The sequence below is a fragment of the Pleuronectes platessa genome, chromosome 10, assembly GCF_947347685.1.
Source record: "Pleuronectes platessa chromosome 10, fPlePla1.1, whole genome shotgun sequence".
Classification (NCBI taxonomy): domain Eukaryota; kingdom Metazoa; phylum Chordata; class Actinopteri; order Pleuronectiformes; family Pleuronectidae; genus Pleuronectes; species Pleuronectes platessa.
The window spans coordinates 22,289,048-22,316,948 of NC_070635.1; the positions used below are offsets into that span (position 1 = coordinate 22,289,048).

Consider the following 27,901-nt stretch of genomic DNA (forward strand, 5'->3'; position numbering starts at 1 on the left):
AGAGACTCCTTATGGGAACTAGAACAACATCTGAAAAATATTTATTTATGTTTGGCACTAGATTGTACCATACACATTCATGAAAATGTAGTTCATGAAACATCACCAATTGATTATTCCAGGATCCACAGTGATCTGGTATTTATTTGTCTGTACAACATGAATCTGACACAAGCAAATAAAAATAAGAAGGCCATTTATCTTTTCATGTCTCCACCCACCTCTCGTTATCAGCAGTGCCAGAGCTAGTCTGGTCCGGTTTGGTCTGGCTCAGGTCTGTCACACCGTGGGCTAGTCTGTCAGTCAGCCTCTCTACCTCTTCTGGCAGCTTGGGGGGCTCTGTAGCTGCTGCCTTCTCACCAGCACCAGCGTCTGTACAAAAACAGAGAGCACAGAGTCAAACAAGAGAACCTGACAATTTGCAAAACAATATTAAGAGGAAAACTAGAAAAACTACCCTGCGGTTGTCTGCCACCACCTACCAGTGCAGTTTCAGTCTGAATTCATTTATGTTTTCATTCATTGGAGATACTACTCCACGTGTTCCTGAGAGGTTGGGTTCAAGGGACCACAATGTGTTGGGTTTGACCACCAGATTCTGATCAGTTCCTCCGGACAACTCATACACACACTGCCTCCGGGCACTTGCTATCGCAGTAGTGAAAACACATGCTTGCTTCCAAAACTCACCAGGTACAGCTTTGACTTCCAAGGAAAGGCTCTTGCTCTGTTCCTGGCCTTCTTTCTGCTGCTCGGCTGCGTTCGTGTTTTGGAAACCTTCCATCCAGTCCAGACTTTCCCCGTTCTTCAGGACCAAGCGGTGGTCCTTGAACCAGCGGACAATGTCGGTGCGTCCCAGGCTTGTTTGGGCCTCCAGCTGACTGTACTCCTCAGGAGATGGCCACTGGGTCCGACAGAACGTCTGTGAGAACAAATTAAAAGAAATGTCCACTATTAGAACAACACTGTTTTCTTTAATAATTCTTTGCTGCGATGTGACGATGATGAGACAGTTCCTTGAAATCCCCTCTAGCAGTAAGACATCGACCCCCTCCCACAGGGACTGCACATCATAGCTGCCTTTATTCCCAATTCAATAGAGAATTACTTTGAAATCCTCTATCTTTATGTTCAATGTAGGGTGATATGAAGCTACAAATACATTAGCTATTGTTGGACTTTTATTTTTAGTAGCTGAAACGAATGGAACACCATTGAAAATCTGTACATTCCCTCCCACAGTGAAAAGAATGTGGCCTCGTGGGCCCCGGACCTCTGACTGTGGTTTTTGTGATCAGATGTCAGGATGGACTAAAGACATTAGGGTGCGTTCACATCTGCACTCGAGACAGATGTTAATACCAGTCTCCAAACGGAGTCTCTATGTTTCTGGGTATGAAACACGTACTGTTACTGTTAAAGAGACGTCTCATGCACATACTGTTAAGGTTTTGTAATCCTTTGGGGTCCCACTGTTTTCTAGACATGACATTTCTCTAATATCCTCTCTTTACTGAACCCGATCTGACCTTGTTGTCACTTTACATCTTATTTCACTTTTAATATTCTGGTATCAGCCAATTTCCTCATGTAGTGTCAATCAATCCTCTTAATGTCAACTACATGTAAAATACCGTCTCAAAATTAATAATACAATTTGACACATCCCCCTTCAGATGATATTAACAAAGTGCCACCTCATCAACTAATCTCTTTAAAGTCTCATCTCATTAATCTGTTGATACCATTACCTGCATCCCTGCAATTAGAGGAGTGCTCATCTTTATACCATTAAAGCTCCAATCATCGCTCTGATTCCTGGTGTGTTCCAATACTCTTACCTCTCTGAGCAGGGTGAGGCAGCGGCTGCTGATGGGAGCTGGGCTTGTGGAGGCTGACAGGATGGGAGGATGGGGGGAAGAGGAGGAGGACGAGGTGAGGATGGGAGGAGATGCAGAGGAGGAGAGGGTTGGAGGTTGAGGGGAGGAGGCTGCCAGCACTGGCGGTGAGGAGGACGAGGAGGAGGAGGAGGAGAGGACAGGTGGCTGAGGGGAGGAGCTGAGGGGTTTTCCTTCCTGCTCTCGATGAGAGGCCCCGTTCAGCAGAGCTACGGGCCGCTCTTGTCGGTCCTCCTTGTTTTTTGAGGCCATGGTGAGTATAGTCTTCTCCATGTTGTCCCTCAGTGCCCTTCGCTCCGAGAACCAGCAGTCCACCTCCGTCTTGGACAATCTGGTGTCCTGGGCCAGCTGGTCTGCAGCAGGGGGAGAAACAGTAGATTAGATGTGGAAGCTTTTTTAGAAACCTGGAAATGTACTCTCTCCCAAGGGGAACTTCGAAATGTGTTCATTGAAGACATTTCTGCTGTTCCTGTCATGCATGAATCCACCAGAGACGAGCCTACAGCTCCTTTAGGGTAATATAAAATTAAGTCACATGCTGTGAGCAACTATAAATAGTAGCAAAAAAGTACAGAATTTATTTAAATGGTTAAAAAGTGAGGCTACTTTGTCCCTTATCCAGGGACAAAGGTTTAATAAGTAGATTAAATGTTCCATCTTCCTTTTTGTTGGGAAACTACACGACAGTAACTGATCCTAATAAGATATCTGAGAAGCAGATTTTCTGCCTCATTAGCTCGTGATCTCCAGGAGGGCTGATATGGGTTTTTAGAGGCAAAGGAAAATATAATGTGTTCACATCAAGCATCTGAATTTTGCACTTGAGCTGAGACCACAGGCAAACAAGTTAGCAGAATAACATTTGCTTGAATGCACCGATACACAGGCTGCACACTGAATGATGCCCTTTGATGAGGCGGATTGTTTTCTTCCCAAGAGTTACATTAATGTCTATCAATCATTTGATCAAATACACAACAGAACACAACAAAATCTCCACTAAGGCAACCATCATATCAACTTACAAAAATGACAGTGATACTTGCTATATTATAACTGACTCAATATGTATCTGTATTTTTTGAGCTACAGTTCAGTCATGTACAGCACTCCTCTCTAAAGCTGTTCTCAGACATGAATGCCACAAAATGTCTTCAAAACGAGCTACACATGTGATGGACCCAGTAGGAGAATGTACAGACACGTTCAACACAACAGGAAAATTACTGGAACATTTAGGTGAGGGGGGGGGGGCACCTTAGGTATAAATAACAGTGTTTTTGGTTTTTGCTTGAAGCCCATTGACACTGACATAGGCTCGTACGGCTGAAAGCTCTTAAATCACCTTCTCATCATCCTGATATATATTTGTATTCTTCAGGTTCGGCCTCTGTCGCGTGTTGGAAACATCGTTAACACCGCTTCTCGCTCTCTGTGAATTTTCTGATATTCTCGTGCTGTGTTCTCACATTTTCTCCAAAAGCGACTTAATCGATTCTTCCTAGAGCTCCTCTATGTTGTAAACCAAAATAAGGAGGAAGTAACAATCCTGAGGCGTGAGCTTGTTAGCGGATGATGTGTGAGTTGTACCGAGCTCTGCCTCAGTTGGAGAGCTGCTCCTCTGGAAACTCTCCTCCAGCGCCTTCAGCTGCTCTGATGTCTTTCCCTTCACCCTCTCCAGCAGGGGAAAGTGGCTGGGAACTGCTTTCTTTACTGGGCCATCTTTCACTGCTGGTGTCACCTCTGTTTTCACCAGCACTGGTGGTGGAGGAACACCTTTGAAAAGTGACAAACAGAGTGGGAATTATTTTTAATGAAGAGATATACTGATTAATGATTTAAAAATGATGAGGGATGAATTGATGCAGCACAAGCACAATGCTCAAAAAACTGTAATGGTTTGGTGGTTAAAACTTTTGTTTATACGATTAATCATAGTGAGTGTATTTCATCATTTTAAATGTGTGGCACTGTTCACACCTCGTACCTTTGAGATTAAGGAGCCTCTGTTCACTGAACCACTTCTTTATCTCTCCTCTGGACAACCCAGTGGTCTCTATCAGCCTGTAGATCTAATCGCACGACAAGATGCAACATGGGATAAAACGATGAACACGGGTGTTTATCTGTGAAAGTTTTGTGCTTAAAAAGGGTGGCAATAGTAAATAAGGCAATTAAAGCAGACACAAAAATCTCAACTTATAAAGGCATGGCTCAAAAGATAAAGCCATTTGACTCACTTATTCTTACCTCATCTTCCTCAGGGAAAGGACAGTGTGTGTAGCTGGACCTCAGTACTGAGAGCTGCTCGCCAGTTTTATTGGTGTCAACTGTAAAATTTAGCACTTTGGGGGAAACCAGCTTGGGCGCCGAGAGGGTTTGAATGATGGAGGGGCGTTTACTCTCTGTGGCGATCACTGCAGAGGTCAGGGGTCGTTTGAGTGACTGTGCCACCTGTCAAAAACATGAATTAGAGTTTAAGAAGGGCTGCTGCAAGACATATTAACTGTTTGCGTTACTGTGTGCGCAGAGGTGGGAAGTACAAATACTGTAACTTAATACATTTTTCAGGTATCTGTGCTAACTTTTTACTTACGGTCTACATGTCAAACACAAATATCTGTACTTTCTATCTGACCACTGCCTTCTCAACATCAAGATCGATTTACAATAACACAGTAAAAAAATATGTTTCCGTGTTGTTTATCTAATGGGACAGATCTCCCACAACATACGTAAGAGGGCATAAGAGACGTATCGAGAGGAAACAGGAGACTCAACCACACAGAAGAGGCACATATGTAGGCGCATATTTGTGACAAGGAGAAACAACATGGGAGAAAGTGACGAATCAGCCGTCATCACTGAGAACGACGACGAAGCAGAGCAACAAAACATGTCCCATCCCTGCACTTATTTAATTGAAGGATATTTCATTCAATACACTGTACACATTTCCTCCTGGACAATGTTTCGTGCTCTTCAGCCTTCTCTTGCTTTAACTGTTTTTAGATTATTGTTTTTTTTATTTAAAGTAAGAGTGGTTTAAGTGAAACTGTATTTGAACTATATTACTGTGACTCAGTTTGCTTTGACCTTCAGTGGGGAAATTTTTACTTTACTCTTACACTTTTACTTGAGTGAGGAGGGTGATTCAGTACTTATACATTTAACACAAGTATCTGTACTTCTACTGGAGTAAAGAATGTGTGTATTTTTGCCACCTCGGTGAGTCTGTCTGAGTCTGCCCAGTGTTTTCTACCTGGTTTGCCACCGTGAGTGCCAGCGGTGCACAGGTCACCGTGGAGCCGTTGACTACAGGCGTCAGCACCAGGCTGGTCTGTCCCAGCAGATGACATGGGAGGGACTGCAGGACAGAGGCAGCTGGGTGCATGAATTTGGAGGCTGCAGACATGTTGGTGGATGAGTGGGAGCTGAGCTGAGGAGTCACCACGGTGAAGGTTTGAGTCATAGAGGAGATTGTACCATTGAACATTTTCTTCCTGGCTTCTTCCACCTGTAACAGAGAGAGAGGACTTCTTATACTGATTGCTGCGTGTGTTGGACAAAATTGTAGCGTAATTAGCAAACAAATCAGATTTATATGTAAATGAATTGATTATTAATTTGCAGGTCTGTAAAATTCCTAGGTTTGTGTTGAGAAATTCCATTGAGAAAATGTAATACTGTAACATCAAAGCAGATACCCAACAAAAGCCCATAAACTGATCAGTGATTATTGTTGACTAAAGAGACAATTAGCATTCCTGTACTTTTAGCTGGAATTACCTTTGACCAACTAGTTCATGTTTTTCGCCCCATCTGTCTTTGCTGTTTGTTATACAGATTTCCACTAATACTTGGTGGAAGGGACATGGGCCAAGATAGACCCATTACATTTTAGCTGGGATCTGAACAAATGAGCGGATCAAGGATATTTTTTAATCGCTTTCTCTAACTTTGTTTTTGAAATTTTCACAAATTTCCCAGGGAATAATTCATGGATCTTGATGAAAAACAAATCAGACATGTTTTAAGCAACTGATATCTGTGTTCAGCGTGATTTGATCTAAGGGACTACTGAGTGCCACTCTAGTTTACTGGGGCACATTTCTGAGCCCATGAAATACTGTAGCCAAGAATAATTATTCTCTATACTTGCTAGAAATAAAGTTTTTAAAAAGATAAATCATTTCACTGAGAATTGAGAATTAACAACAGAGTCAACCTGACACCTCGTACCTCCTCAGGCGACCAGCTGATGCCCTGTTTGAGCCTCTGTGTGGTGAACCACACTTTAATTTGCTCCTCTGGATGTTTCGAGGCTGCAGTGAGCCACGAGAGCTCATTCTGGGTAGGGTAGGGGAACTTGTTGAAGGACGAGATGAGCGTCAGGTTGTCGTCCAGTGACGGGTTGTATTTGGTTGTGTTGAGGGGCACTGCGATCTTCGGCACCTGAAACAAAACAGTCAGCCAGGGAAACTCTCTTCACACACCTAGAAACTGATCTCTTCAAGTACTGTTCCAAGGTATTGTGTTCCGAAAGGGCATCCTGCTGGATGTAACTTTAGAGTTAGTGTACAAACAGTGAGAGTGGTGAGTGGTTCAGTTTCCTGGGGAATAAAAAGAGACACACTTCCTTTAACTATACAGGAATAAGAGAAGAATTCTTACCTGGGTATAGTTTATAGGCCGCTGGAGGGAAGGCATGATGTGAGAAAGGCCGTCTGCTTTAAGGAGCGTTGATTCAGGGATGATGACCGTCCCGTTGACATTAACCGCTGTGATTGGTTTCTTGGCCAGATCTGGCATCAGTTTACCCAACTCTGTCCGTTTATTATCCAACAACATTTTTGGTTTACCAACTTTGACTGCGGCGGGTCTGCTTAGTGGCAAAGAGCCGAGTTCGTCCCCTTTGCCAGAATTGGCGCTTGACATGTTGTAAATGACTGCGTTGTTACTGCACCCCTCTATCGTCTGTTCTAAGATTGTCTGATTGTTCATTTTTATACGCTTGAATTTGAAGTTGCTCTCCCCAGGGTGACACCTTTCATTGTGCTCCGTCAGGGTGTCAAACTTTTTTGTGTTGAAGTTGCAGACCGCACACAGATACAGGGGGTTGAGGATGACGTTAGGATGGTTGGCGTCCACGTGTTCTTTAAAAGTGCTCAGGTTCTGCGTGGAGAAGGGGCAGTATTTGCACTCATAGCCCCCCTGCTGCCTTCGTTGGGGCTTAGAAAGGTCTGGTGGCTCAATGGCAGGTTTGTCAGGAGGAGACGGGAGGTCAGAGGCCTTTCCTGATAAATCCAGGTCCATTGATGAATCTGCTCCTGTCGAAAGATCTGCCTCCATAGGCCCATCCTCACTATGGTTCTCTGTCGCTATCTGTGAGAGAGAAATTTCAGCTTTCAGATGGATAATATTTCAGGAGACATTTGCCTTTTCAAATAGGTCTACAAACTGACCTACAAATTATTCAACTTGTAGTTGGAGAATGTCCTTAATTATAAAAGCGAATACTGAGATTAGTACATGACCGAAATCCTCAGAAAAATGCTGCAAAGCAGAAAGTTGTATAGAAAAATCGATCTACCTTTGAACAACTTGCTCAAACCTTAATTCATCGAACAGTTCATAGTACAGTTCTTACATTCACACATACATTCACAAAGTGCATCTATGTGCAGCATGTCAATTCTCTATGAGAAGAGGCAATTTTGTGTTCAGTATCTTGCCCAAGGACACTGCAGCATTCGGAAGTGTGGTGTCGAACCACAGACGACCGCTCTAATCCCTGAGCTACAGTCATTCTAATATACACACACACACAGGGGTCAGTATTTCTACAATAAAACCTATTTAATTCCTCAATGAAGTCAGAGTATACAAATATTCAAATATCATATGCTGATGTCAGACATACTGAAGGTTTACCTCCATATTGTGTGATTCATCTGCCTCATCATCCAACTCCACCATGGTCTGCTCTGGTCGAATCATACAGGGAGTGGAAGCTTTCCGTCGACTGGACATGTTGACGGTAGATACTGGATCAGTCCTTTTGGACGGCAGCCCCACACTGGTGCTTGTGCGTGGCCAGGGATGTTGTGATGGAGAATATGGCTGAGGTGCCAAGGATGTGGATATGCAGCTGTGGACGTATAGTCAGGCGTAAGAGGCCAGAGATACAGGAAGCAAGCTCAGGACAGTTTGTGGGATGGGACAGAGGAGCCTGAGGACGAATCTTCCCCTGGGGTGCGATAAGTGGCCGGAGAGAGAGGAGGGCAGTGAAATGTGAAGGTCTGGTGGAGATGGAACTGTTTTAGTGTAGTCGAGGCTGAGCTCGCTGACAGTGTCAGCTACAGTGCTCTCCAACTTCCTGGAAATACATGACAGGATGTTATCTGCATTAGAGAGAAGAGAAGAGAGACAGACCATTATAAACATTAGAGAGACATTTTTATTTTTGTTTAAAGCAACTTTTAGAACCATAGACTTTGTAATGATGAACATTATAGCCATTTTCAGACATGACCTGCAGATAGAGTCCGGAAAAATTTAATACAGATTTTACCCGCACATGCACATGACGTGTTCACAACAGCATCAAATCCTCCGCATTATTCAGGTGAGAGGGGGAAGTGTCGTACTAGCTCTGCTGCAGAGATCACAGACCACACTGAAAAGAATATATCAAATTCATCTTTCTCAAAGGTGGTTTCTGTCATTTTGTATCACACTGATTCCAGTTCCAAGAGCTAATTGTTCCCATAAAGTTGGTTTTAGTTACTATTTAATCAGTGTAACCACATCTCACCTGAAATTCTCAAGGCAAGACATAGAAATAAAGAAAAAGCTAATTGCTTGTATTCAAACAAACATATTTATTGGTTTTATAAGGGGGGGGGGGGGGCGATACGTGGGGGGAGGACCAACCTCACCCCAGTACATGTTGACCACCTCTTGTTTTTGCACAAGAATCTTAACATATCCAAGCACTAGCTTTGTATAGCCTACATGCAAACAACAGTGAAGCATAGCCTACTTTTTGTTTCTTTCAAAGGTTTTATTTTAAGTAAACCTTTATTCATTCTATTTAATTGACCTTTTATTTATTGTTTAAAAGTAGCCTAAGTGGCATCATTTCTTAATCTGTCAGTTTGTGTGCAGTTGACAGGGACTAATACAAAACATTTTTATTTATTTTCTCTATTGGCTGCAGTCATTAAGTGAATGTTAATATTTGATATAAAACTTGTAAAGCTCTAAGTGAATTTGACCGTGTTGTATTTGAAGGTATGATTCAACTGTATTCCATGGTCTAGTATTTAAAAAAAAAAGAAATCGTAATATAGAATCGCAATACTTACAGAATCGCAATACATATCGTATCGCCACCTAAATATCGTGATGTATATCGCATCGGGAGGTCCCTGCCGATTACTGTCCCTATAACATACTGTACCAAAAACATGGAGCTACGATTTTTAAATAGCTTCACCAATTCTTAATTTTTATGTGTAGAAACAGAAGACAAACACAGCATAAATGAAAAATGAAAAAAAAAAAGATTTATCAGTGATTGTTTTTCAAAAGCCTTTATATAGGGGGCACCAAACAGGCTGGTATGCACATTTTAAGTAAAGCAACATGTTGGGTTATTTATTCTCAGCAGCATCCCATGTGGAGCTGTAGTGAACAGCCACCCAGAGGAGGTAGAGACTACAGCCGGCAAAAATGTCTCAAAAGGAGAAAAGGTCAGAAGAGGCAGACAATCAAACAAACAGTGGACAGAAGCAGACGGTCAACAGGTGGTCGGCTGGACACTGGTGCTGAATTAACTGCACAGTGTTCTGGAGAAGACATGGATGAGAAAGGCAAACTGCGGGTTTTCCATCACAGCAATAAATCCAATAAACAGCTTTGTGCACCGTGTTACGTCCATAACTTACACAACTCGGACAAATCCTAGTGTTTGTATTTCACTGTGTGTGTGTGTGTGTGTGAGAAACAAATAGAAGTCAGCCACAGAATCATCAAGGATGTGGTAGATAGGAAGAGGAAGAGAGGAACAATATACAATATTACAGGGGTTAGAAAACTTTTTGACAATGAGTGCCAATGGGAACATTTCTTGTATCTTAGTGTGTCATAATCAACATTTTTTTTATATTAAGTTTAATTATTGAACCACATATTTCCAACAGACTAATCATTTTTTTTCATCCATATTGGCTATATATATATAACCACACTTTAAAGAAACATGTTTATCTCATTACGATTGCAATAATAAGTTTGTCATTAACCCCACCAACCACACTCATATTTGCGAAAGCTTGCTTCAGTCGCATGGTTTCTGGCAGTGGCAAAGACTTTAATGGCTTCTCAAACCTGGACACTGCACGTTTGATTGATTCTCCCCAGTCTGCCTGATATTTGAAACTTCAGTCGTGCCTTGTGTCAAAGTGGCGCTTAACACTGGACGTTTGGCACACAACATAACGTGCACCCTTGGTGATTTCTTCTTCTTCTTATTTAATGGCGATTGGCATCCAGCCTTTGCCACATTACTGGCACCTAGTGGCTGGGAGGTGTTAACATCAATCAAGCTAAATAATAAAGGCTGCGTGACGGCAAAACCTTTGAACATTTCTTTAATAAGATATTGCATGTGTTCCAATGGTTATGGCGCTGCGTGCCAATAGTGGCACGCGTGCCTAATGTTGCTGACCCCTGCTGTATTAGTTACTGTTGATGCAATTTAGAGCTGAAATGATTCGTTGACCAAACTATTAAATAGCAATAATTTCAACTATTATAAAAGAAATGTATGAAAGTCAAAATCACCCTGGTTCCAGCTTTTCAAATGAGAACATGAAATAGATTTTTAATGTTCTTTATTGCTCAATAATATAACTCTCTATCCCTCACTCTAAATCATAAACATAGAATACTGCTGGCAGGTCTTACTGTGGCAAAAACCATACTAAGTGTGGTTTCATCCCAGACTGCCATTGTTTGGATGCTGGAGAGCGTCAGTGCACAACTGTGCGTCCTAACAGGGCCAAGCCAGGCCCTGCTCTGGGATGGTCGGGCATTGCCATGTCTCTAGGGGGCCATGTTCAGAGAGGGGCTTTCTCCCCCTCCAACACTCATCAACGCCCAGTAATATTAAACCCAGTGCAGAACAGCACAGTAGTGGAGATGGCTGGGTAGACTGACGATTTAGCTTTTTCCTTTTCAGTCCACTACTCTATAATTTTGTGTTAGAATATCTACCTTATATTTTCAATTGTTACTGCTACTGTGTCTTGTTGCATTACTATTGTTTATTAAGCCCCCCCCCCCCCCCCCGATTTTGTGTGATATTCCATCTCATATGGCCATGAAAAAACTACTATTAATATATTTAATACATTTGAGTAAATTAGGCCTACTTATTCACTGAAGATGCTGAAATAAAATAAGACCATCTATTCCTGCTCAACATACACAAGTAATATTAACGTTAAAAACAAGTCGTTGCACAATCAGGATGGCAGCATGAGCAACAATCTCTGAAGCCACATGGACTTTGCCCACTTACAACACTAACATGTTGTATTTATAATTATTGGCCATCCTCAGTTCAACTCTAATGGTTCAGGTGGCAGCTGAATTTTGCAGTGTCACTCTGACAGTCAACAATAACGACTCGGATGAAGTTTTTAAGTCACAGACTAACTTTGACATCTATTAATGTGGCTTGAAAAACGTTTATGACAGTGATTTGACATTAGCCGATATGCAAATCTATGCAGACGACGGTTGTCGGCTGTCAGTACGACTAGTCCTCCCGAGAAATATTGACCAATCACAGATCAAATTACACAGCAGAGTGTGAACAGGGTGAGAAATCAGACAAAGCAGCTTCAGACACACAATTTAAAAAGCTAAGAGCGACTTTATTTGGACTGAAGAAACAACATACCAATAGAAAGAAAAAATAAAAGCAGATACCAAAAGCTGGGTGAGAGTGAGCAGGAGAAACTTACCCGTGGTAATATTGTAATGCGAGGAGAGTGAAAGAGAGAGAGAGAGAGAGAGAAGCATTATCTGACTGAAAAAGTCTATTGATATTCCTGAGGCCTCACACTGAAGCTTCATATCCATATCCACATGGGTAAAAATCAAATGAGTCGATGCAGCAGCGGTGCTCTTCTATCAGGACATAATGAGCTTCCATAAAACCAAGTTAACACAGAGGACGGGGAAAAGTCCTCTAAGAATCTCATGTGAGCTGCGCTACTTCAAAATGTGATGCTTAAGAGTAAATATTGGCAAAAAGAAACAGGTTTAACTTCAACAAAGATTCTGTTTAACAGTCTGATCATATTTAAGTCTATTACACAGGGAGGGGCAGCAGTAAATATGTGAGTATGACTTTGTGAGGCTTCTTTCAGCTCAGCAGATTAGGCCTGTGCTTTGTAATCCCTTTAAGTGTCACATATTTAATATGGCCGTATCCAACAGCTACGCATTAATCACATGGCACTGTACCCTTCAAGGCTTGACGGCTGTCATTCGCCAGCCGACTCATTGTCCCGAGATATCTCAACTCCTCAAACAACCCACTGAGGCATCATTAGAATGCAGACTCATTACCATGGTGTCGCTATGGCAACCGCGGACGTAGAGTTTAGTCAAGTCGCTGCTACATCCGTGTCACCGACAGAGATAGGGGTGACCCCCCGACTGCATGCAGTACTGTGTGTGGTTGTGTTAACTGACAGAAACAACTGAAATACTTGGGAAAACAGAAATCTTGCAGAAATAGCCTACAAGAGTGTGCGTGTTGAAAGCCTGGAACCCCCCCCCCCCCCCCTCCATCCTGCAGGATGAAGAGTGTTGTGGTGCATTTTTTTTAGCTTTCTTCAGCTTCTCTCATTGACAGAAGTTTGGGGAAGGTCAGGAACAGTCGGGAGGAGAAGAAAAGGCTACACTTCCAGCAAAATCCCAGCTGGTCAGAGGTGGCACACAAAAGATTCCCCTGCTAAAAGTCAAGTTTACATGCTGCCTGATTATCCTACTAACCCTGTTTTGAGTGCTACACAGATTCGGTGCTTCTGAGAGGACACTTGATGTAAACACAGCAGTGTACATCCTCATTCTTACACTAACTATTGCTTTGTCCCTCAAAGTCTGCCCTTGTCCAAAATCCAGCAATGTAGCCAAGATAAAGCAGGAAGGAATTGGAGATGCATCTGCCGTGTCACTTTACATCATCTACGGAACTTGTGCTGACACAGGCTGGACACTTTTGGACGTGCTGATGGGCGATCGCGACTGGATGAGGAACCGACTATGAACAGAGCCGAGCTGTAGCTGGACCTTAACCTCCTACTGTGTGTGCTGAGCCCACACAAGTAGAGGGTGGATGAGCAATTTTATTTATGCAACATCCATATTAGTAAGCTGCCAACACGACTGCTAAAGAACTTATAAATAATGTTGGAGTGGCTTAAAAACTGCTGCTGGCTCCTCAGATGAGGATCACATTAGACTTCCTGCATTTACAATAAAGATATTCACCATACAGTTCGATTTCAGACATCGACTGAAATCTGGACATTTTCCTGAAATTATATAAATCTAGAGGGGCTGTAGCTGAGAGTTCAAATGTCTGAGTCAGCTGAATCGTAAATTTCCCCAACCTTTTCCTACGATCATACAGCCGGTAAATTGCTGGACAATTCACAGTGGGTCAGTTGTGTAGTAGTGTTGATGATGTTTCTAACAAGTGCGAACAGATGTGAAACTGTAAGAATACAAATATCTCAGAATGGAAAAGAGGGGCCATACGCATAAAACATGTAAACTTGGAAAGACAGATTCAAGAGCTCTTGGCAATAAGGGCTGACGTCAATGTGCTGAATACAAAAACACAGCTTTCCACAGCAGAATACGTCACTCCGAGCCTCCTGCATGCCCTACCAAGGTGTCACCACTTGCCTGAATGGTCCAAAAATGTTCTGGACAATCTCCTGCTGCATTCATTATATGTAAAGGGAAAACTCCAGAGAATGTCCAGACTGAATTTCCGCATTCTTCCAGAGTTCATGATTAAAGGCAGAGGCGAATATGTAACACAAAACGAACACAAACAGCTCTGTAGTTTAAGTTGTAGCATTCGAGTTTAACTCATGTGCACTGACTGCCTCAAACAAAGAAAAACGCTTGTATGAAGTGCTGAACACTGAGGATACACTGGCACCAACAGCCTCCTCCTCCTCCTCCTCACTCTATCATATTCAGAGGAGGGAGGGGCGGCTCTCCTGCTGCCATGGCTGGGTGTTTGGGAGCACAGAATGCCATCATGGAAAAGAGAACCAGTCCACTGTGTAATTAATAACCATGGCAATGTTTTACTCTATTCCACAGTTGGTCAAACTTTATCAATATAACTTATAATAATACCTTCATCATAGCCTCGCTAATAGACTCCAGTCTCGTGGATTAGAAGTAATCACTGCATGTCCTTCAGGGAAGCAGTTGAGCAGTTAGATTGTTTGGCTGTAAACATCTTGCAGAAAGAAATGCACCCAGACTAATGTTTCCGACCGCTGTCTGAAGCACTTGGTGATGTCTGCTTTTGAAGAACGCTGTATAAACAATCACAAAAAAATGCTAATTAATTGTGGATTCAAACTTGGCTGCTTTTGTAGGCTGGGTCATACAGTCAGCATCCACCTGTTTGTTAAAGTGTCTAACCTAGTTAGCTTGTTAACTGCTGTGTGCACTGCAAGCTCTGTGCTGGAGACACAAACTCCCCACTGTCTGGATGCTCATTAAACTTGTATGAATACTCAGCTTGGCGGTCCCTCGCCTGCTCGTCTGTACTCGCCTGTTGTCTGGCTGTCTGTCTGATTGGAGCATTATATCAGGGGATCCATATTTCTAAAGGAGCTACATTTAATGCTGCCAGGGAGCAAATACATTCATCAGCTCTGGCATTAATCAGTTTAGGCTACACACTGGCATACATACTGAAGAGAGCACAGGGGGAAATCAATACAAACCCTCAGTAACACCAAGCCTGTCTATTATGAAGACAGACAGATGATCTAATACAGCAGAAGCATAGTGGTACAATAGAAAAGCATATAATATATTTATATAAGTGATGTCAACAGTTAAAATATGTAATCGCATTTATGTCATAGTTAACTCAAAATTAATCGCGATTAATCACAAATTTGTATCCATTCTAACTGTCCCTTCATTTATTTATTTTTCCTTAATTTATTTTTCGTTTTAATGCTCTTATCAACATGGAAAAGTGGATTGGCTTGCTTTATGCAAATGTTTAATTTTATTGAAAAACAAACTTTGCCAAACAGGGCGATACGAAATAAAATTATAAAGTGCACATTTCAGGTGAACTGCATATAGTGCAGTAAAACCATGGCTTAATATTTTCTTTTTTTCAAGTTTGCTGTGAACATAGCAGTCAGGCCTCTTATTTCAGAAACAATGAACCGTAACAGTTAGGTTACCAATAAAAGGTAAGCCTACTACTTCTTTGCTTTCAGCCAGCTACTCAAACAGACAAGCAAAAAATAACAAACAAACAAAATACACAGGCAAGTGTCGGCCTACTTTGAAATAAATTAAAAACACAGAACTTTGTAGGGCTATTTGAGTCCTCCCCATATTTGTGGAAAATGTATGAAATAAGAAGAACCCTATTTTTAAATTAAAAAAAAACATATAGCTACAGCCTAATAGCTTAAAAATATATATTTTAGTTGGCGAAATATTAAAACAAAAAGCGAGAGCAAGTCAGACTGGAGGCGGACACAGATACTGATGTCCGCCTCCAGACTCAAAACCTGGAATGAAGTGTGCTTCTAATGCAGATATCTTTTTTAACTTAGAACTTATGATTGGAGTGTATAATGATGAAATTACCTTTCTTCTCAGCTGCCATACCTGCTGATAAGTGAAGGTAAAAGGTCATAACTTTATGTTTTAAATGAGATAAATACATTAATAAGTAACCATTAAATTATAAACTGGAGCCAGACTGATCAGATGCACTCGAGTCTCCTGCACGGCTAAGTACGGTCTCTCCTGGACAGCTTGAATAGAGATTAAGCTCAGGAGCTGGCAGATTCGGGTAGGGGTCATTGTTGTAGCTGAAGAAAGAAGAAGGCTGGAGAAATGAATGTACTGTAGAGACGCAGTCAACCGAGCGCCAGAGTTTTCAGGCATGCAGTCAGCACAAACAAAGGCATATGAATGGCAACGTCTGCGGCTCCTGCACTCGAAGCCTTGCATGAAGTACAAACCAGTCGGTTACACCAGGGCTCTACAATAACAAGCAAGGCAAAAACAAGAGAGCAGCATAGATACAACAAACTGCAGCAACACAGACTGTAGCAGTGCCAGGACACTGCTCTTACATAAACTAAAACTTTCATCCTCCATCACACACTGTATTTCACAAACACATTGCACAGAGGGAGCACACACACACACACTGTACTGTTGGCATTACTGTAAGGGGTTTGTATCTCATTCTCCTCTTGTTTTGAGTGTGTTTTCCCTCCTGGTTACTTGTTCCATAAGTCAGCCACTGCAGTGAGGAGGAAAGTGTGTGTGTGTGTGATTGTGAGAGAGAGAGAGAGAGGAGAGGCACCTCCACCATTAACACAACGAGTCCCAGCAGGGGTGGGAGAAGCAGAATTTCGGACCGTTGCAGACTTAATTTAAATCTCATCACGCTGCTCCTCCAGTGCTGCACTGTGTCTGAGGGCTCGGTGTGTTCTGCATAGCAACAGAGGAGCACTACTTTTGTTGCGCTGGAATGAGTGTAGATGGGTAAGAAGCTAGACTGGCTCTGTCCAAAGGTAATAACATTTACAGACTATCTCCTATAAAGATCACCAACAGCATGTACAACATCTTATATAGCCTGTATACAGAGATTGAGGACGCATCTCCACTTCCCGGTTACACACATTTGGAACCAGAATCTGCGCATTAGAAATCGGGGGATGGAGCTGCAGGACCAATGTCCCGCCGATACATGGTCTTGATCAATACGTTTCATCTACAGCATTAAACAAGTATTTTCGACCAAACTTATCGGAACAAAAGTATCACTTGGACATCCACTAATGTGGAGAAAGTCTGGATTTACTACCTATGATAAGTATTAAGTGTGATGCTTTGTATTGGAATGAAAACCCCATTTTAGTGGCTGTTCACGTCAGCAAGTTTGAGCTGCTGTAAATTGTGTATACACACATCCACTTTTTTTTAGATCAGCACTTCCTCTCTATGGTATATTTTTATACTTTAAGTTGCAGGGACTCAGGAGGGCTTTTGTATTATCACACAGCCATCAGTTTTTGTGACAAGTTGTCAAACTTTTATATAGATGTCCCAGAAAAATACAGATCAATGCTGTTCCCTTGTTCAATCTACTAATGTTGTGAGTACATTAGATGGAGGAACCGTCTTCCATTTAATGCCGTTCACACACTGAACACACACTGCCAGACCTGTCTCCTTACTGAAAACCTACAGGCACACCGTCATACACACAAAGGGCAAGCTATAAAAATACCCAAGTGTCACCCACTCTGCGGCTGATGGTTGTGTTGCTATGGTAACACTGTATCCAACAGAAAGCGCTTTTGAGAGTCTGCTTGAATCCAGGAGCAGAAACACAGAGGTCAATCAGTGTCACGACTGCAAGGACTTTACTTTGTCTGCACGACAGTAAGGTGCACACCCCACACCTAATACTGCAAATAATGACAAATGTGTGACATTATAATTAGATCTGAATGACACGTCCAGATGTAAGATGCATTTTGTCTAACAAAGAGTTGTGTTTTGCTCTAAAGCTGCTTTCAGACCGGCACTGACGTCTGAAAACGAACCTGACATTTTCCTGAGGGGTTGAATGTGAAAACACAAATGTCTAAGTCAATTGCGCTGGACATTTTCAGGAACCTCTCCTGTGATACTCCTATAAAATATCTGATGAGCAGGAAAAAAGTTCTGTAAAGTCACTGTGAGCAAATGGGCGTGTTGATGACGTTTCTAACTTCAAAAAGACAAACCCCCCAAACATATCTCAGGGTGAAAAAGAGTCTACATGTAGAGGACACACTAAAATGTCAATTTTGAAGACAATATGGTTTGAGAGCTATTTGAGTTAAGAGCAGACACCGGTGGCCATGTTCTGTAAACAAAAACACTTCTTTCCACAAACATAAGCCATGTCCTGCCTCCTGCATGCTCCAGCCAGACCCCACCTCTTTCCTGAACGTTCTGGACATTTTCCTGTTGTTGTGAAGGCGTCTGACCCTCATCTCCTGCTGTGGTCCTCAAAGGCAAACCCATGACTGAAACTAGCTTGTGAAATCGATCAGGGGCATAAAGGAGATTGAGATTTACCTGTGTTTGTAACTAAGAGCACATTTAACAAACTTACAAAACCACCATCTTTTTAATACCTTTCTGAATATGTATAAGTCGGCACTGTACCCAGGAAATTGGGTCAAATACAGCTATTTTACCAACCATGACAGGCTCTGACTGTTTTGTCTGTTGACCATCAGGAACTGACATCCATCCAACGCCCAAATCATCATGGAACATCTCTGCCTTCATAGGCTCGGCTTGTTGCTGCAACCCCTCCGCACTCGCAGAGCAACCCCAATGACGAAAGCCCACACGTCAGAGAGTCTTGATTTGATTCCAGGGGGCTCCGGGTGTCAATGAAAAGCAGATGGGGTGGGGGCGGACTTTTATTACAGCAAACGGAGTAGTGCAGTGGTAAACTACATTTTATGTGGCTTTGTAAGGAAGACCCCCCCACCCATTAACTTGGTTTTGTCGTCCTATTTGCTCTATGCTCTTCTCTTTCACTCTGCCGCATGGCCTTGCACACAAACAGACAGTCACTCTGATAACAGCACATTACTCTCCCACAGAAACCTTGTACCACAATGTCAACTATTAAGAGCTCTTACAACTGAGCAAAATGGGAGGGTTTTTTCGCGGGCAGGATAAAATGTTTGAAGAGAGTTCTTGGTTAAAATTGTTGCTTTGTGGGACACAACTTGAGTAGGGCAACGTTCATACAGCAAAGAACAAGCAGCTTGCAAATTAGGTCAACAATGACAAAGGACAGTGGAGAGGTGCTGCAAAACCTCTGTCCAACTGTTATCAGATTTGAATCACTGCAAATTGTATCACTTTATGATGGAATGTATATTTTTAGGAGAAATATTTATATTTCTGCGCAGTCTGTCCTTTATATTTGTGTAACCAGAAGAACAGAAAGCTCTCCGTTGTTGAATCCAAATGCGACCACCCAGAGAGTTTGGCGTTCGTTTCATAGTCACTGCAAGTATTCCATGTACTTCCGTGGGGCCAGATTTCCCACCTGCCAATCTCTGCTTTCTGCAGTGGGTGTGGCTTGTGAATAGTCTCCGGCCTCTCCCCATTGGTGTAACTCAGACAAGTGGGGCGAGTCTAAGCTCTACCACTGGCTGACGTGGTGCAGTGCAGAAGGCCTTTTGATATGCGCTCTCTCTCTCTCTCTCTCTCTATTACCCCTCTTTCTTTTTTTCCAAACTTGAAATTTGGAGGACACACTGGGACATGAATAGGGGAGCGACTCTAACCACATGCAGGCACTAATGCTCCACGTGACGTAAAGATACCAAATTGTGTGGATGGGTATAAAGGTGATATTTTTTTTGACAGTTGCGTGCAGAGGTTCAGAATTTCAACATGAGATTGAATGTGTAACTGCAGAAGTAGTTTCAAGTTCTAACAGACCGCAGTGGCTAAAAGAAATAAGCCCCTTGGCTGGTGGAAGATGTGCACAGAGTAGTTTCATACGTGCTTACACACGCAGAATCACACTGCTGTATAAATTGCTATGCACTCATAGACATAAATAATAATCAATGCAACGATGAAGAACTGACTGAAGTCTCCAAAAATACACAGATTATGAAATGTACTGTAGCTGCTCTTTCTCCATCACATATACACAGACTTCTCTCTAAATTTGTAACTGCTCAGCTGTCGCTTGCTTCTGATTCACACCACTCAGATATTCTGACTCTGGTGTGCTGCTTCTATACTTTGTCATTCTCTGGTTTCCATGGGTGAGAAATAGTGACATTATATCAGGAACATTACTAGAGCAGGTGATTAAAACGACTACACCTTAGAAGAATGTCACCCTTTGTGTGCGTTACCTGTTCATTTTACTGCTTTGGTTTCGACTAGAGCTGTGGTGGAAGATTTTCAGGAATCCAACAAAGTGCTGACATTTAAACTAAAAACTGACACAATATGACACTTTTACTTTACGGGTTAAGGCGTATGTGGGACCTTGGACTTTCTCGCTTCTGTCTTTTCTTGTCACTCAGTTATCTCTTCCTCTGTCTGACTCAGACATCACACATCTTCTGATAGTTTTCATGCTCCCTCTCCGTCTGTCCCTAAGCATCTCCCCTGCTCTGCTGCTATAATTGTCTCTTTCCCTCCATCACGCTCTCCCTCTCAGCCCCACCTACAGGTGATGAGCTCATCTCTGTGGTTGCCTTAGTCACCAAACAACATGTCAGAGGAACTGGCGGAGGAGGTACAGCGGAGAAAAGGCACCTGAACCCTGCAACAAAGCACAGCTTAAAGCGTCACTGATGTCGTCAGAGAGTCGAGCTCAGCACAAGGGGCCTTGATGACAACAGCATCCGTCCTCCAACCCGTGATGACTCATTGCACTGTTTCACCAATAGAACGGACAGACATTATATCGCCCTGGACTAGATGTGGACATGTGCTGTTTTAATTCTGGATGTACCTGATGAATGCAACAGACGAAAACACTAAAACACACTGCAAGTCCGCTCCTACCACTCTAAAAAAAATACCAACTGAATTTTAAGGAATAAATAAAGTGGGATCTCAACACACAACTACCGAACAGAACCAGAAAACTATTTTTGTCTTACACGCAGGTTGCAATATTTATGTAAGCAAAGCATGAACAATGTCAAAATAATAAAACAGGAACTCTGGTGTACGGGACACTGCAATTTACTTCTAAAGAGTCAATCAAAAATATGAACATGTTATTTTAACCTCCCTGGCCCACTTCTGTCTGGATAAATGTTGTTTTGATTCAAATTTATTTAGATTGGTTGTTATTTTGCCAACAAATTTGTACAAATATGTACAGATTCATTTTACGCTACAACGCCCATGCACGTTGTTAAGGCTGCGCAAGAAAATGTGCAGCGTCATCGCTTAGACTAGAAGAATAGATAAGAAATTAGCACGTTCATCTGTGTGTTTACCACTTTCTGCTGCAGAGTCATTTGACCCGGTAATGAATAGCAATTGTTTCTATTCCCACTGGAGAAAATAGTCTGATTTTAGTGGTTTTTTTGACCAGTGGAAAAGGGTGATGTTCGTTCACCGTATATAGCTATTGATCGGTGCTATATACACACCGATAGTCTATGTAATCTATCATTTATTTTTTTCCTTATATAATTCCTAATATGTACAATTTAATTTGATTAAATTACATTATTTTATAGGGATAGGCCACAGCTTTGCCACTATTGTTTAGTCGCCCTCTGTAGAAGCAGTGACCTCCCCCCTCTGAAAAGTACGAATGGGCCCTGGTCTCAAACATTCACAGTGAACAGCTGTAACATCAGCAACACACACATCCCATATACTAACTGCCAACTGTCCACCTTCATTTATCCAAAATAAACACAACTTCTCAGTCAATGTGTTTTCCTGTCACTCGTCTGCCCCAGATTAGCTCTAGTTACCTGCCAGAAACACTGTCAGACTATTTCAAAAGCCCACGCATGTCTAACACGTGCAACATCTGGCAGCACGATGACTCAACAATCTGATCTCACACGTCATTTATATAAATTGTATTTGATTATCCTGCACTTTCTTCTCTGCTACACTGTATATCATGGTCTTGAACATTAAACTCTGCTTTTGATGTCACATGCAGATTGATCGGAAACACATTTGGCATTGGTTTACAATTGCTAGTGCACAAGCTATCCAAGGAAATCCTTCTAAACGGAGAGATTTGTGTGTTCAGTCAACTCTTGGGTTATAATTTGACACCAACTCTTGAGGCTCTGTGATATTTGATTTAAATGAATGTGACAGACCGAGTCTTGTTAATTTTCCACTTTTTGACTACCGTGAACAAACAATTGCCTTGAGAAAAGAATAGAGCGGATCGCCTCACAGCTGGATGTTTTGCCTGTGACATCCTAAGAGGTCACAGTACGTTGACAACCACTGCATGGCTGAGCAAGACTAGGAAAGAAGACAATTCAGTCAGGATAGACACCTTACGGGAAGTAAAACCAATCATTTCCCCCTTCGATGTGTTATGATGAAACAACCATCAATGTTATGGCCCATGAGGTAGGATATTGACCTAATATATATATAAAATATAAGAAATATATATATAAAAAATTTAAATATATATAATAGTAATGTAATACATCTGATTATATTATATATAAATCATTTATTTCATGAATCAAGTGTAATTTCAAATGTACACTATTGCAGCATCAATCAAAAATAATTTACTGTAGTCTTAAAATCTGAAACTACACAACAATTGGAATTTTAGCCATTTAAAATTTGTCCAGTACACTGGACATTCATATTTAAAAAAAGACGTCTTGTTTCACTAGTTGGATGATTTGATTAAATAACTTTAATAATAATAGCATCTGTTTTAGCTATGCTCTCTACATTATGCTGCAAAACGCTTTGCTACCCCTTAGAGCAGACCACGGTCTGTGTACGATTTGAAACGAGGTGGTTTACTTTTATCAACAGAAACCCTTTGATTATTCAGCCCCCAATAAAAATGAGCCGCCTGTCATTCCAAATTACATAACATTATCTCTGATATGGCAGATCAAACAACGAAATCATGCAAAGAACAAAAAGCGAGCCATGTTTCTCTTCACGTGGAGAGAGCAAGAGTGCATGGCTTAGTGAGCGAAGCCAACTTCTGTCCCAGAGGAATTGCTAGTAACTGGTGTGACAGGAGGGTTAACTGCTCTGTGATCAAAAAACACTTGCATCTTTTTTTCTTTTTAACGTAGAGGGTGGAACTGTTGATCAGAGAGCTTTTATGAATGCAACATAATAGATCACCGCAGTGTCGGGAGAATATCCTCTGATGAACAAGACATTTCTACAGATATACAGTCGGAAGTATCCATAACAGGCACTGAATGCTTTTCAATTAATGTGCCCACCTGTAGGGAGCGAGTGTGTAGACCTGTCAGAGATCTGACACTGTTCCCTAGTGAACAGGAGAAAACCTGTTTTATCACAACTACTGTAACACTGTCATAGCCCGCTGTTACTTTTTCCTTGCTTATCATTTTCATCATCACCACCCCCAGTACTAACATTGCATGTTGCTTGTGACAGACTCGGATCGAACCATTATGTAGAATATAATACAGGTCAATAAACATAAGTATCCATCTAATACCAGGGCACTGTTTTTCTCATAATGTAAAATGTGTGTTCCTTACAGTGATGTGCTACCAAAAGCTTAGCTGTCATCCCCCTGTGACACAATGAATAATAACAACAATATTTAGCAAGTATGCAATGTGTTTTCGTTCCATGGCCGAGACCCAATATCCCTAATAATAGCATCAATACCAACCTGGGGTTTGGCACAATTGCATGTGGATAGAGAGGACATCTTTGGCACTGGGGTAATAAACAGTTTAGGTGCTTGTTACGCAATAACTACCAGTGAATTATCACAAACTTTGGTGAAGGAAAGAACCCATTCTATTTTGGTGCGGATCCGGATCAACCGGTTGATCCAGGATGTTATTATCACTATCTTTAACATTAAATGTGGCTATTTTCAATGTTTCCAGGGATTTATCAACGAATAAATCATGGATCTTGTTCGGAAGTTGTACACAGTCCGACCTGTGAAGATACCATGACCTGGATGAACGCAAATCTTCAGAGATATCACAGATTTTGATAGGGAGGGGGGGGGGGATCTTATATTTATGAGTGTGTAGGATTCAGTGTGGATCCTGATACAAAATAATGTAGCGAGGGGTCAGTGGGTTCTTGGCGGAGGTTTGCCCCTCTAGTTACAACGTGTGACATGTTTGATGTTCATGATGTACACGGTTATATTCATGCCTCAGTTCAGTGTCTTCACAAATCTTAACTCATGCCTCGTACGACAGAAAGCATGAAACACATTGACATAGATCAGACAGCCACTATCCCTCCATGTGATCTCCCAGGGTGCACTGAGGACATGTGTTCCTGTGCCCCACGGCCAAAGTTGATATAGTGAATAAAAAGAAGCCATGTGTGACTTTTTTTAACTGCTGATGCAGTGACACACGCCGGTGCTACAGCCCTGCGTGTGTGTGTGTGTGCGTGTGAGCGGGGTCTCGGAGGGGAGGAGGCATCACCAGGGGTAACGTTCCGCCTACATCACGGACACGCACAAATCAAAGTGTACAAACAGCGACGCACGGGAGAAAGTTGCGGTGTAACGTCAGCACCGGGGTGGGAGCGGACCCACGCCGGCCGAGCTGCGGGGGTTTCCAGCGGCCAAAGCCCCGCGATGTGACAAGAGGGGCGCAGAAAAACACTCTCCCCAAATGTCTCCCCCCCCCTCTCTCTCCTCCCCCCTCCCTCGCCATCGACGTAACAACATGTCGGCAAAGGACGGCCATGTTTTGCTGGTTATGTCGACACGGGGAGGAGGAAAAGTGAGACACGGCGCCTCTCCTCGCTGCCTCCGCGGTCACCTCGGCTCAAAGTGGAACTTGAACGCGGCGGCGATAAACGTCACCGTAAACAAGTTGGCGGCCGCATCGCGTCGGTGGTGCAGGTGGAGGCGTCAGGGGGCAGGCAAAGTTCATGCGGCGAGACAAGTTGAAATATTTATGCAGAGCCGTACGGGTTGTTTCGGGAGCCAGGCGGGGGCAGAGGGGGCGAAGCGCCGCAAACAAACAAACTACACGCAGTTAGAACTTGGGAGAGCAGGGGTGGGAGTTTTCAGCAGGGCGCCGAGACGCAAACAACACACCAGCAGTTTGTCCCATTTCTTACCTGGCCGCCGTGTTGTTGTCTCTTGGCGCGATGCTCAGGCGGTGCGGGTACAAATCCCACCTCCGCCGTAAACCTACGAAATGAGCCGAGTCTCGGCGTCTACACAGTCGCGCGGCGGCGGCCCAATAGCCGAGCAGACAACAGGCGACAGGAAAGGGAAAATTGGCGATCACAAGGAGGATCTACGCCAAAAGCCACATGATCGCCGACGTCAGAGTACGTATTTGCATGCCGTACCGGAGCGCCGGTGTCCGTCCATGGCGGGTCCATAGCGTCGAAGCCGGGCAAAGTGCGGCGTGCTGCGGGGGAAAGTTTAACAAGTGTGCGTCCAGGCAGCGGGAGGAGTCCTGGAGGCTGCGTGGAGCGTGCCCGCTGCTGGGGGGAATGAATGGGCTGCGTGTTGTGGCCGTCAAGTTTCCCCTGTCCTGATGCCTGGCTGCCTGTCTGGAGCTCATTGAATATGTAAGTATGAGAAGGGGGCGTTTCTTACTCATCCCAAAACCCCTCCCTCCCTGTGTCAGTCCCGCCCACCCTCTCCCCGTCTCCCCCGCGTGTGCATGTGAGGCGTGGAGTTGCTGCAGTGCTCTCTCAAGTGGAAGCCGGTGTGTCCTCCAACCGTGCACGTAGTCAGCCGACACATCTGGATCGACCAGAGGTGAGCCTGAGGTCACCTGATCCTCTCGCAGTTGACAGTGCTGAGAGAAACTGGCCTGACATGACACACACCCACACAAACACAAACACACACAGCTCCATCCTGCGCTCTCACACACATACACACACAACAGTGACCTCCACTGGAGCCACACCAGAACTGATCTGACCTTGGGCTCATGCGCGGTGTCACACCAGGCATGTAAGGACACGTTCAACGTTTGCACTGCAGCACATGGAGAAAATGAAACGTTCCACCACCACAGATAAAACTGAAAAGTGATTTCCCCCGCTCAGAAGACAGCGCACCAGATCAGCGGCAGAGGGATGGAGCCTGGAGTTCTCACCAAATGTGGCCTGTCCAGTCTTGGGCTGACACTGAGGTTGTGATTTTATAATTATAATAGGGAATAACCAAATGTATTAGGGTTGCTTTGCAAATATTACGATGAGTCAGTTTAATCAAAATCCTTAAAAACACATTCCTAATTTATTCCAACAAGGTTAATGACTCCAAAATCAGACAGAATACATCAAGTAAGGAAGATTCAATTAATATACAGTTTACTGTCTTGAGCGCTGCAACTGCATCTCTTGCTGCTCTGATTTTTGGAATCAGTTGTTTTGGGACATGCAGCCCAATTAAAACAGAATTTTTTTTTGATTTTAAGAATGGTCTCAAGGTCATTCCTTCTAATTTTGGAACTGATGGGGCCTGCCAAACTTCTTAAAGTGAAGTCACATAACAAAACTACATCTTCTTTTGACTTAAAACATGACTGCTTATTCTTATTCTTTTTTTGCAGAGTGTATATTGCTGTTTCAGCCACTGTCCAGCGCGGTTTTGAAAAACAAAAATGTAATTGAATGTATGTATGTGTAATGCATGTAAGATACGATTTGTTTATCTGTATATTTACATCACTTATCAAACAATTAAAACGTGATGAACAACAGAAAAGCTGTGTTTTTAACCATTTTTATGCAAATGACTTAATCAGCGACCTCCAGATAAAAATACCTGGGCTCAGTGAAAATCTGGGCATTGTCCAGGAGACCCATGTTTCTATCTTAAGGAATGTACAACTTCCAACTATTGCAAGTGAAAATATAGTGATTAATGTAACAAGGGTAACATTTTGTAAATACTGCCAATATAGTTAATAATTGATCAGCCAAATGAATGGCAAAGGTTGTAAAGCATGGTACAGATTCTGATGTTCATTTCCCTACTGAAAAAAATGATTATATTTTGTAAAAAGACCATAATCTGTTAATTCAATTTTTTTACCATTTTCAGTAGAAAGGACTGTCGGTCACTCTGCTACCAACATTTAGTTCCTTCAACATCCCCTTCTGCAGATGCTACAGGAGTTCTTCTTTTTGAAGCACATTCTTCTTTCGACAATCGATTATTTGAAAACACTGAAGGAAGCGTTGATTAGGATCAGATGATCATGGGCTGAATTTATATTACTGTGCCAACCTATGGACTTACTTGTGTCTTTTTCCCTGACAGATCTGAAAAAACAAGAGGAAATTTTATCTTTTTTACAGTACACTATTTACAGTACACATCCTCAACCAAGATCAGACGAGCGTGACCTTTTGTTAGGATAAATGTGATTGAAATAAAAGGTCACTAGATGGAGCCAGATGGCTGTTCCATCTCTTGTGTAGAATTTCTAAACCTCCTAGTGGGACTGAATTGAACTGGTTGTATACTGATTGGTAAATGTGCATGGAGGACAGGCTATGGTTCAGTATATCAATTCATTCATATCCCTTTATCATAATGGGGCTTTGGATTAAGACCATAGACTATTAATAGCAGTAAGTGAAATCACTTATCAATTATATCTTTACAACTAAAAGAAATGTAGTCCCTACATTTAATCACTGGATTGAACATTAAGTGAAGTACAGGGTGACATTAGGATGCTTCTCCCTTCCATTTGTCCATCATGTGATTTTCTTTTTTTTCATACGCAGCTGTATGACAGTTAACTGTTGGGTAAATCCCTCGTCCAAACAGTGAATGTTTAGCAGCCTTAACTGTGCCCAGCTGATTGGTCAGGAAAGAAAACATGATTAAGCTCTGCTTCTTTGTTGTAAACTAAAAACCTTAATATACCCAGTTTCGAGCT

The 27,901-nt window shown here is 42.5% G+C and overlaps 1 protein-coding gene across 2 annotated transcripts in view; it reads right to left on the reverse strand.

Moving 5' to 3' along the window:
• The window catches only part of zhx2a (zinc fingers and homeoboxes 2a), a 28,064-nt gene extending 2,603 nt beyond the window's left edge, over positions 1-25,461 (reverse strand). The window contains exons 1-11 of one of the 2 annotated variants that reach the window (XM_053431727.1): positions 25,338-25,461; positions 7,833-8,302; positions 6,573-7,283; positions 6,141-6,353; positions 5,161-5,415; positions 4,149-4,352; positions 3,886-3,970; positions 3,489-3,674; positions 1,842-2,251; positions 691-922; positions 222-372 (exon numbers count right to left, since the gene is read on the reverse strand). In XM_053431727.1, coding sequence (XP_053287702.1) covers positions 222-372; positions 691-922; positions 1,842-2,251; positions 3,489-3,674; positions 3,886-3,970; positions 4,149-4,352; positions 5,161-5,415; positions 6,141-6,353; positions 6,573-7,283; positions 7,833-7,931 — 2,546 coding nt within the window. In that variant the 5' untranslated portion in view covers positions 7,932-8,302; positions 25,338-25,461. Of the gene's footprint in view, positions 1-221; positions 373-690; positions 923-1,841; positions 2,252-3,488; positions 3,675-3,885; positions 3,971-4,148; positions 4,353-5,160; positions 5,416-6,140; positions 6,354-6,572; positions 7,284-7,832; positions 8,303-25,100; positions 25,292-25,337 lie in introns of those variants that run through there. The other variant, XM_053431726.1, reaches the window with a different exon arrangement.
• Positions 25,462-27,901: the final 2,440 nt, after the last annotated feature.